Source organism: Triplophysa rosa, linkage group LG22 (assembly GCF_024868665.1).
Source record: "Triplophysa rosa linkage group LG22, Trosa_1v2, whole genome shotgun sequence".
In the NCBI taxonomy this organism is placed as follows: Eukaryota; Metazoa; Chordata; class Actinopteri; order Cypriniformes; family Nemacheilidae; genus Triplophysa; species Triplophysa rosa.
The window spans coordinates 17,498,834-17,509,957 of record NC_079911.1 but is presented as its reverse complement, the minus strand read 5'-3'; the positions used below and the strand labels follow the sequence as shown (position 1 = coordinate 17,509,957).

The 11,124-nt window shown below is 38.8% G+C and overlaps 3 protein-coding genes across 5 annotated transcripts; 2 read left to right on the top strand and 1 right to left on the bottom strand.

The window, feature by feature from the left end:
• Positions 1–39: 39 nt before the first annotated feature.
• ccdc62 (coiled-coil domain containing 62) lies at positions 40–5,361 on the bottom strand. 2 transcript variants are annotated; one of them, XM_057321372.1, is made up of 14 exons: positions 4,931–5,361; positions 4,813–4,853; positions 4,425–4,559; positions 3,961–4,153; positions 3,653–3,819; positions 3,461–3,562; positions 3,215–3,386; positions 2,972–3,088; positions 2,713–2,801; positions 2,214–2,314; positions 1,490–1,975; positions 1,020–1,134; positions 677–892; positions 40–550 (listed from the first exon to the last, which is right to left on the bottom strand). In XM_057321372.1, exons 1-14 carry the CDS (start codon positions 4,989–4,991, stop codon positions 536–538), a joined length of 2,010 nt encoding a protein of 669 aa, XP_057177355.1. In that variant the 5' UTR covers positions 4,992–5,361; the 3' UTR covers positions 40–535. The 2 variants fall into 2 exon arrangements, with proteins under 2 accessions (XP_057177355.1, XP_057177356.1); XM_057321373.1 differs by lacking the exon at positions 1,490–1,975.
• Positions 5,362–5,547: 186 nt separating this feature from the next.
• On the top strand, positions 5,548–8,512 carry denr (density-regulated protein). 2 transcript variants are annotated; one of them, XM_057321226.1, is made up of 8 exons: positions 5,548–5,612; positions 6,461–6,568; positions 6,820–6,839; positions 6,975–7,059; positions 7,289–7,381; positions 7,640–7,756; positions 7,848–7,987; positions 8,214–8,512. In XM_057321226.1, exons 2-8 carry the CDS (start codon positions 6,472–6,474, stop codon positions 8,256–8,258), a joined length of 597 nt encoding a protein of 198 aa, XP_057177209.1. In that variant the 5' UTR covers positions 5,548–5,612; positions 6,461–6,471; the 3' UTR covers positions 8,259–8,512. The 2 variants fall into 2 exon arrangements, with proteins under 2 accessions (XP_057177209.1, XP_057177208.1); XM_057321225.1 differs by having other exon boundaries at positions 5,575–5,723.
• A 111-nt stretch (positions 8,513–8,623) lies between these two features.
• LOC130546121 (hydroxycarboxylic acid receptor 2-like) lies at positions 8,624–10,532 on the top strand. Its single transcript, XM_057321224.1, has one exon. It carries the CDS (start codon positions 9,199–9,201, stop codon positions 10,192–10,194), a length of 996 nt encoding a protein of 331 aa, XP_057177207.1. The 5' UTR covers positions 8,624–9,198; the 3' UTR covers positions 10,195–10,532.
• The last annotated feature ends 592 nt before the right edge of the window (positions 10,533–11,124 follow it).

Below are 11,124 nucleotides of genomic sequence, written 5' to 3'. Positions count from 1 at the left end.
ATCATCGTGTAAATGAAAAGATTAATGACAGCACTGAAGCGCTTTTATTGTTCTTTTAATAGTCCTGAGATTAGGGAAATATAGCGAGTTTCAGTGGCTTTTGAAATGGCTGTGGTCTCCTTGTGTTTGATAAAGAAAGTCTTTAATGTGAGAACAGGACTCACTAGATTTCAGTTGTAAAAGACAATCATCTAAACTAGACACACATCACGCTTCGTTCCCTTTCCAACCAGACAGGTTAGATGACAGCCAAACTGGATCGACAAAAACAACCAGCTTTTTGCCATCTTGTAGGACTGGTTTAACACTTGAAGAAAACAGTTCACAAATAAATCCGTCCAGTGAGAGGTAGTGCTTTCTGAATGCTCAGCTATTATTCATTAAAAAAATAACACTGTGAAAAACTTCACCAGTTAAAATACTTTTGGTTTTTCAATACTCTTCTTTATTTATTTTTTAGAAGCAGTGATGATTCACAGGTCCCCGTGGCTCTACAGTCCTCATCTCCTTGTTGTAAATGTGGACTTGTTTTGAATTACGAGTCACTTTCCTGTTAAAACAACAAAGAAATGTCATTCAGACACAAGTGAATCTTAAAGCATCATTTACATTATGTTCAAAAATAACCCATCATGCAAACGAAGTCAGTGACATCATGTCTTTTAAAGAGACAAACCAGGCTTCTTTTGCTGTCCTCTTGACTATGGGTGGAGGACTGGGAGTGGCGACTGCCGTTGTCGTGGTTACTTTGGGGTTGACAGACAGCATTAGTGTTTGTGGGGCTTTGCGCCTGGCTGACAGGTTTCCCGGAAGAATTTTCTAAAGTTGCCACCATTTCCCGAGACTCGGCCAGCAAACGCTGTAAGCGACTCGTGGATGAGCTGTAGCCCTCCTGCACGACACGCAAATACACATGACATAAGGCCAGATTGATAAACCTTACAGGATTCATACATTGCAAAGCAGTGCTTCGATGATAAAAAAATACACAAAGTATGTGCTGTGAAATGGTGGGCTACCTCGTTGCCATAGAACTCAATGCATAATGCAGATTCGTGTAAACGACTGGGACCACGCCCACTTTCAGGTAAGGGGGAGGGGCAATCCAAGTTAAGACGGCTCAGATCTGTAGCGCTAGTTAATGAAGCAAAATACATGATTATTTTTTATGGCAACAAACTTGCATTAATACACTTGTTAGCATCACTTTCAATTTTAGGACAATCTGTAAAATGTAATATAAAGGATACAAATACAGTTAAATCTGTCAGTTCAATGCTTTACCGGAAGCTGAAATTCACCAAAGGTGATGTATTTTTTCTTTCTTAAAATACTTTCTCTGATCCCAAATGAATGCATAAATAAGAGCTGCTCTGAACGAACTCTTTGTAATTCATTATCCATTAAAAAAGTGAGCACAGGGTCCACGAAAGTCTGCGTATAAATACAATCTAAACTAAAGAATAGTTTCAAAGCTAGAGAATCATACCAGAATATTGGACTGACATCCACGTCAACAACACACACAGGAGTTCCCGTGTCTGGATCATAGTCAATGACAGCCACAAAATCCAGGCCAGCCCCGGGCTCACAATACACGCGGTGAGTTTGAATGTCTGTTGGGTTACCAGACTCATCACAGCTGTTCTCTCTGGCTGGGTTTTCCTTCTCTGTCATCTCTTGTTCACAGATGGTACCCTGGCTCACTGCACAGGTGTCTTTAGCGCACACGTTGTTTTCTACACCATTTCCTACTGCTGCCTGTTCTGTGACTTCAGGGTTTTTTGTGCGGTCAAAGTCACACACAAAGTCAGTCTGTGTTTCTGCTTCAACGCGGGGATGTTGGGTCAAATCTGAGGGAACATTTCTGCCTGTGCTGTGATTCTGGAGGCTGGATATCAACCCTGTGTCTATTTCTGTTTCCTGTTGATCACTGTATTCTATCACATGACTGGCTCCTAAACCAGAATCAGTCCTACAAACACAACAATATTCATATTTGATGATGTCTGCATCAAAACACAAAACGTCTTCAGTGTTCTCAACCTATTATCTTCTGTAATGTAACATATTTGACCAATAAAGCTGGAGATTTAATTGGTCTCTAATGGGACAAGAAGTTTAAGTAAAGGGATAGAAAAATAAGAGGGTCGTTTCAGAGTTGTTTAGATAAACAAACCAGGAACTTATAACGCCATTTGTATATTTCTCACCTCCCAAGTGACCTTTGACCCTCATGATGTCGCAGCGTCTCCCTGACACACTCCAGGTTCAACTTCAACAGCTGTAGGTCATTCTGCTGGTTTTCACACACCTGTCACGAACACAAACATTTTTCATCCACAACACATACTAACCAGAAGTCACGAGACAACGTAATCCAGCGATCATTATGTCACGTTGTGTTAAGTCATATTTAATCAAATTCACAAACTGTCAAGGGCACTTAAATATATAACAATTCATTAAGAACAATTCATACTTAAAGGCAATACAAGGCCAACAAAGGGTTACAGTCTGTTTCAAAGCATGTTTAGAAAAGATCAGTCAAACGGTTGATGTCTTGGAAAAAGAATGCAGTTAGTCTTAGAGGTATGCAGAAGAACCAGACAGCTGCGCAGGAAGAACACACGGGAAGGGCAGAGAGATTCTAGAAACGACTTCAGGCTGTCATTGGATAATGTGAATGAGGGAGTTTTGAAGCAAAGATACCTGCCGCAGACACAGCAGCTCCGATTCGCCTCGAGCTTGTTTTGATCGGGATAACTCCAGTAATTCATCCTTCCAGCTTTTATCCTCACCTGTGAAACACACATTAAGATTTGTATTCATTTTAAAACAGAAGAACTTATAAAGATCTATTTTCTATCAATATACATGACAGAAATGATTACAACGAATTGTTACAAACACCTATTTTTTGTACCTGCTTAATACATGATTTTTATTGAGTGATTAATCAATGACATACTCAAAAGCTGAAGCTCGGCGACAGAGAGATCTTTCTTCAACAGCTGGTTCTCTTGTTTCAAGCGAATGAGTTCTTCTGTCTGTCTGTTATTCTCCATGGTTTTCTCCCGAAGTTCCGCTGTTAAAAAGAAACACGTCTAATACATCAACTTCACCCACGACAGCTTTACAAGAGAGAGCAAACAAATCGAATCGCCAAAGTGACAAGTCACATGGCAGGACTCCCATCATAAACCCATCTCACCCTTCAGCTGTGTGTTCTCGTGTCTGCTCTCTCTGAAACGGTTTTTGTGCTCGACTGTCTCTCGCTGCGCTTCGTTCTCACGCGTTCGCAGATCATCCAGTGATTTCTCAAGCTCACATAGGCGACCAGAGAGCTCTAAAATGTGACTGGTTGCCTCAATCATATCTTTGTCCTAAAAGAATCATGAAATTAACATTACAGAAGCCTACAGTATGTCCTCTTTCAGATAAGAGAACATGTTTTTACCTTCAGCCTGAGCATTGTACCGAGTTCCTCCTCTCGAACCTGCAGCTGTCCCACTTGTGATGACAACATCATGACAGTCGAATTCAGACTCTGGTTCTTCTCCTACAAACAAAAGGATGCTATTAATATACACCATTGAACAAAGGCATTGGTAAACATGGAGAGTAGAGATATTATGGGAAATGATTTTGCCTCTAGGTCTTGCTGGTGTCTGCTGGTGTTCAGTTGCGTCTGATTCAGCTCGTGTAGCTGCTGTTGAGTGCTGTTAAGTTCTCGATAAGCGTCCTTCTCTCTCGCTTCCACCACCTTCGTCGTCTTGCTAAGAGCTCTGATCATCTCATTACGCTTCTGGAGCTCATCTAGGGACATAAGTGGGATCGAAGTCGGATCTATTCAGCTGATGAACGATTTACGAAATGACTGGAAACATAACTTAATGCTAGATGTTTTCATTTGTTGATCTGTGATTTAGTTCTAGTTATCGGGCTGTTTACTCTTACCCTCCAGCCTGGCACATCTCTGTTCCAGTATCAGAACTCTCTGACGGTCCTGCTCCCATGAGAGAAGCTGCTTTTGATGGGCTGCAGCCATGGCGTTGAGCTCCTGGTCACGATCCTTCAGTTCTGCTATCAACAGTTGTAGCTCCAGTCTCTGCCTCTGCATGGTGGAGATCTCGAATCCATTAACTGGTGTCTAACAATAAAACCACAAACAGGTTTATGATCATAGTTTCCAAAATTTACCTATTGATACAACAAAATTGTGGCATTAACCATCACTCTTATCGTTTTGTGGGATTTTTAAAATGTTATATATGTTATTCACATAACTTTGTAAGCCATGCGTTGAATCAATACATTTAAGCTATGAATACATTTGACATTTATATTTATTCTACATAGTAGACTTCATTAAAATATGATTTTTACAGCAGTACACCAGTGATTTGGATTTGGGATATTACCTGGAAATCTTGTGATGAGATAGAGGACAAAGGTTTTGAGAGGTTTTGAGGAGTATAGCCGGCCAGTCTTGTTCTGTTTACATCTCTCAGTTTGGCTGAGGAAACCTCTGGGGTTTCTTCATTACCAAAAAGATTCTGACAGGTTGAAAATCATAATGAAAACAATCAGTTCAGTAAGTGTGCGGTGTAATATTTGTCCTTAAAATGAACACAGGTTCAATACATGGAGTCGAATATATAGACATTACACAAAATAAACAATGCAAACACACAAACAAACAATACACTTTGATGCCTGAATTTGCCTTTAGATCATGAGAATCCAGCATTCTGTCAAGTGTATTCAAACCTTCTAGTTCACAAAACACAATAAGATAGAGAAACCAACCTTTTTCACAGGAGTACTGTGCCACGGTTCCCTTGGATAGCCTGAAAAATCATTTGATAACATATTTTGAATTTGTAAAGTTACTGACACTTCTAATATAGTTTGACTTTATCATCACCTCTTGATGAAGTGAGGTTTCCGAGTGTTTCTGAACTCCTCTTTTCTTTTTCTACATCCATCGCAACTCACACTGGAGAAACTATAAATACTGACAAAACAAAACGAACAGGCAAAACTTTCATATCACTTCTACAGCTTCGAGGCGAACGGTATCTCTTCTGCCTTAAGTGTTGTTGTTGTTGAATGATCATGACACTCGTTGTTTTTTGATTGTATTTTGATGTGTTTTTGAAATTCCGGGAAATTTAAGTATAAACAAAAGTCAGAAAATGTAACGTAAACCCGAAGAACCAACACATCCTACACACAAACCACGAAATATATATAAAAGTGCAAATAAGTGTGCATTTCATCACATTGTAAAAAAATATAACATTAAGCGAGTGGTCATTTTTTCTGAATTTTTAAACTGCCTGTTGTGTCGCGAGCTCATCGGGCTGTCCGCTAAATGCCTGATTTAAATTCTTCCGATCGAAAACGGTATACCTCAAACTATTTATTTCAAATAGACAAGCCGTATTTATTAATAAATGAATCACAGATATTTAACTGAATAAAGGCCCATGAAACAAAGATATTTTATTACAAGGAATGTACGCAAGCAGGCATAATCTCAAACAGCCGTTGTTTCTCAGTGAGAGAGGCGCTGTTAGGACCCAAAGCCAAATGAGCAAGTGAAGGTGTGCTGAGCAACAGTGAAACTCTTTTAAACATTAACAAGCATCTTCACGAGTTCATGTAATAATGATCAAGTCGTTACTAAAAGGCAAATAATAGTGAGATAATATCGGGTATGTATGAGTTTGAGCGCGTGCCTGTTTTAGCAGAGCTGTGATTAGCGGTGCTGGCTAATGAATGGATGAATATTGAGCGGAGGCTGCATGCTTCACGTCCAGTTAACACTGTCAGTCTCTTTCAAATCGTTACACACTTGATTTGAACGCATTTGTGTACGTATTAAGATCAGATGACTTGATCAGACCCATTGAATCTGATCTTCAGTGTGTTGACTGGTTTGTTTAAACGGCCACTGGGGTATTTCTGGCACTTGTGCACTTGACTGGTTTTTATGCACTTGAAACGCACGTTTACGTTATTATTACCAAATAACAAGATGAGAGAGTCATCAACGTGTTAACTTGTAATTATGTATTTGAAAATGTTCTGTAGGTTGATAAATATGACCTGGAAAGGTCTTTGCTGTCAGATGGGCCTTGTGTTGCTATTATTAGATTAATTTTAATTAGTTTGCACACCTTTGGTTTTGTAAGGAATTGCCTTACTCATTTCTGAAACTAAGAGAAAATAACAATTGAAATGTTTGAGAGAATGGTTATTTTCAGGCAGAACACATTGTTCTATCTGTCATGACTTGTATTCTTGAATTGTGTTCATATTGAAGACAAAGGTTCATGTCAAATATAGGGCTATAGAAGTGTTCTCGTTTATCTTCACTGATTAAAGTGTATCATAGATGTTTTGTAAGAATTGTTTGTCTCTTCACTGAAGGTGTATGTTCTTTCTCTAGATTCACGTAATATGGCTACTACTGAGAATGCAGAGGTTTCACCAGAAAACAAAGTGAATCGGTCTGACCCAGATGCGAAGTACCCACTGAAGGTGCTCTATTGTGGAGGTGAGAACATCTGTTGACGTACCTGTATCGTCTATGTTAAAGACTTTGTGGGAAAACTAGATGTGGAAAAAAATCATTAGAATGCCTACACAAACTTTCATCTCTGTAAATATGTGTGTGAAGTGCATATGCATTTATTCTAAGCTCTGTAGATTGTATTTTGCTGTCTGCTCAATTAAATGTTTGCATATATTCACACATATTTCATGGAAAATACTAAACATCTAAAGTATCTATACTATTTTTTTCAGTGTGCTCCTTGCCAGCGGAGGTAGGTCCATGATAGTCATGAGAAAGATTTCTGATTACATTTTCTATATTTTTTGTATGTTGTAGTTTCATTGTGTAAAAATAGTGATTTATTAACTCTCCGAACTAATGAAATGTTTCTACATCTCTCTGTTAGTATTGCGAGTACATGCCTGAGCCAGCCAAATGCAAACAGTGGCTTGAGAAAAACTTTCCTGACGTGTTTGCTAAACTGACTCTTGGTAAGTTTACCTTGGGACGGTATTTTCTTTTATAAACCCTTTTTGAATAACAAAATGGCTGCTCTTTGTCTATGTTTTGTTTTCTTTCGTGTTGAATATTGATATATGCATTAAAGACATGCAGTACACCTTTTTGATATTTTATCTTCTGTCACAAAAACAACATGCACCACTGTTTTATTTTGCACCTGATTTGTGAAAACTAACCATCATCATCGCTGTTGTGTAGGTACAGCACACAAGCAGGAGACAGGAGGAGGAGGTGGTGCTGGAGAGGCGCCCCCTGCAGGAGAGGAAGAGGAGAAGAAGAAACAGAAAAGAGGTCACAGTCTAGACATCTTTTTCACATTTGTAGAAATAATGGCACGTTTTCACAATACTTTGAAGCTCTCTAGTCCAGCTTTGAGCTGTGTCATTTTCCCAGTCACATTAAACATTGATGTCTAAAACAACTGCTTGGGTACTGATACAATTCTGATCAACTGGTTACAATAGCTTAAATAAACTGTCTAATTTGAATACAGGCATGTCTGATTTGAACGTGTCTGGCTATGAAAATGTTGCAATGTCTACTTCGCAGGAGGAAGAGGTCAAATCAAACAAAAAAAGAAGACCGTTCCTCAGAAAGCCACAATAGCAAAAATCCCCAGGGCTAAAAATAAATACGTCACCAGGGTGTGTGGCTTGGCCACTTTCGGTAAGACCACTGTATTTATGAGATTGTGTCAAAAATATATTTGTGCTTTGTCATTGTATTAACGTGTCCGTGATTTTGTGGTCTTCATCAGACATAGATCTTAAAGAGGCTCAGAGGTTCTTTGCTCAGAAATTCTCCTGCGGTGTCTCTGTAACAGCAGAGGATGAAATCATCATTCAGGGAGACTTTACAGACGACATCATCGATGTCATTCAGGAGAAGTGGCCTGAGGTAAACAAACATCTAAACCATTATATTATCAACCAAACACTCATATTTAAAATAGATACTCATGAAACTAAAAGCCACTTCACATTGTCCCAAAAACTCCAACATTTGCACCATCTGCATCATTGTATTCTTCCTATTGCCCATTATATGTTTGAAGACAGCTGTATTAAATGTGTTTGTCATTTCTGACATAATCTCATTTTGAACCTCTCTGACTCCTCTACAGGTGGATGACGACAGCATCGATGATCTTGGAGAGGTCAAAAAGTGAAGCCCAATATGCACTTTTACCGAAACGGATGCGACACGACACGACACAGCGAACCTGGCCAAATGTACACATTTGACATAAAGCCCTTTTATATCTATTTTATTTACTGTATAAAGTTCCGTGGACTTGGCTTCATTGGGTTTTTCAGTTTTCATTAGCTGCTTTGTCTCTTGGTTGCCAAAGGTCTGGAATGATGTGACTTAAACCATTTCACACACGCAAACAATAGACTAATAAATTTCAGTCTCACTCGGTTCTTTGTGTATCGTTTCTTTTATTATAACCTATCATGCAACATTATGACTTAGTAAACATTAGAGAGAGTGCAAGTATATTCATATGTGAAATTAACTAGATTAATAAAAACTGGATTTTCAAATGTAAAAATAATTTGTATTAACATTGCAGTGACATTTTGAGGATAATTCACCTGAAATTGTTTCACAATGGAAAAACTATGATAATAAAAAGCAAGCCTTTATTTTTTTTTAATTCTGTGAAATATGCAGATATATCTGTTTTTTATTATCCAAACCTCTTACAGCAGGACATAACTTGCAAAATCATGCCCAACCGCTACAAACAACACAGTTTAGTTCTGTTAATTGTATTGTTGGCTTTGCAATTGTTTGCCTGTATACCCAAGTGTAAAGTATCTTGCTTATAATAGTTTTAATGGTGCTTTTGGAAGGTCCCAAGGTAGAGAGAGATGAGATTATTAAATTCGCTGGAGATCCAACTGCCTCCTGTGACCATTTACCCACCACACCTGGGTTTTTGTTGTCCATGTTCATGCTAAAAACTGCATCTTGTGCACGTGAACAAACATCTTTAGGAAGCAGTCTCGGGGGAATCAATGCAATATACAATACTAATGTGAAATGGAGAAAAGATCTGAAGTTCTGCGAGTCTTGTCAGGTTTCATAGACGCAGCTGAACCATGAACAACTCTTCGAAATGCTGCACATACGATACACCCATGTTGGACCAGGTTCTACCCCCTGTCATGTTCACGGAATTCACGTTGGGCCTTGTGGGAAACGTCCTCGCCCTCTTGCTGTTCTTCTGCCATAGGGACACCTGGAAGCCCAATTCTATTTATCTAGCCCACCTGGCTTTGGCGGACGCGCTGGTCCTCTTCTGTCTGCCTTTCAGGGCTGACTACTACCGCAGAGGGAAGGACTGGGTGTACGGAGACGCTTTTTGCCGCATTCTTCTCTTTCTCTTGGCCGCCAACAGGGCTGCTGGAATATTCTTCCTCACTGCCGTCGCCGTGGACCGCTACCTGAAGATCGTCCACCCTCTCAACCGCATCAATCGAATGGGTTTGCGCTATGCCTCGTGGGTCTCTATTGGCCTGTGGGTTCTTATCATATCCATGACCGTCTACCTCTTAACAGACCCACATTTCTACTTTCAAGGCAACCGCACTCAGTGTGAGAGTTTCAACGTCTGCTTTGGGAATAACGTACGATTCAACTGGCACAATGTCTTCTATGTTGTTCAGTTCTTCGTGCCCACGTGCATTGTTACCTACTGCACGACCTGCATTACGTGGCAGTTGAAGAGTAAGACGGTGGACACGCAGGGTAAAATCAAGAGAGCCGTCCAGTTTATATTAGCAGTGGCTTTGGTTTTCATTATATGTTTCTTTCCTAGCAACATCTCGCGTATCGCCATGTTTGTCCTGAAGCTCTGGTACAGCGAGTGCGAAGATTTCCGTGACTCAAACGAGGCTTTTAAAACGACCGTCTGCTTTACCTACTTCAACAGCGTGCTCAATCCCATAGTTTATTACTTTTCCAGCCCTGCTCACAGTGGAATATTTAAAAGATTCTGTATGAAACTTCAAGGAAAGAAAACCGAGGAAGACGATGATGAAAAGAACAATAATAGTCCTCTTACAGTATCATCTACTGCCTCTTTGACAAGTTAGCAAGTGTTCATGTAGACGTGGTTTCACATTTTAATCTTTATGCTTTGTGAGAGATATTTATTTATAGAAATAATAGTTAACAATGCATGCTGTCTATGCAACGTCTATTTGTGACAGTCTTAGTGGCTTAATAAAAAGTTGAACAGAAGAACAGTCTTAATCTGAAAATAAAAATGCATCCATTTTGTAGTTAACGATGTTTGGTTCTAATATTAAAAATGGTTCTATATTACTGTTATTCAATGCTGTTGATAGGAAATTGTTGACTGCACTAACAACATTCCTCTAGATCATAGATACAATGAATTCTCTGTAACTGGACAAAGAAATAAAACAGAATAAACACAACACTTGAATAAAGGTCTTTTGGGTGTGCTTGTGTGGTTATTTTTGCAGTTAAGTGGACTGTATCCTTAGATACTGCTTGGGCTATTGGTGGTTTTATATTTAATGTTCTATATTTCAAATATTCAAAAAACATTACACTTAGTATCTGTAACATTGGTACATTTTCCATAAATATCCAAAAATAGAAAAAAGGATCCGCACACTTTCAGAAAAAGTTCAAAAAAAGTTTTTTTTATAATACAGAGGCCAAAAATTCAATTCGGATATTAGCCCTTCCTCAGTGCCATGTGGTTCCAAGCATACACCTGCGCTCATTAATAAAACGGACATTCCTAATCCAACTAATAGTCCAAAAGATTGGTCTTACAAAATATATATCAATATATCAATGCAGTACATATTCAAATAAATACATCCGCAAAAAAACTGGCCATAAAAAATTACATATACAAATTCAAAACACACATCTTTTCATATATAGGGACAAAACATTATAATTTTAAAGAGAGATGAAAGACCAAATGTCCAAAAAATGTATGTATGTGTGTCCGTTCAATAAAAACATAATTAATCGGGGACACA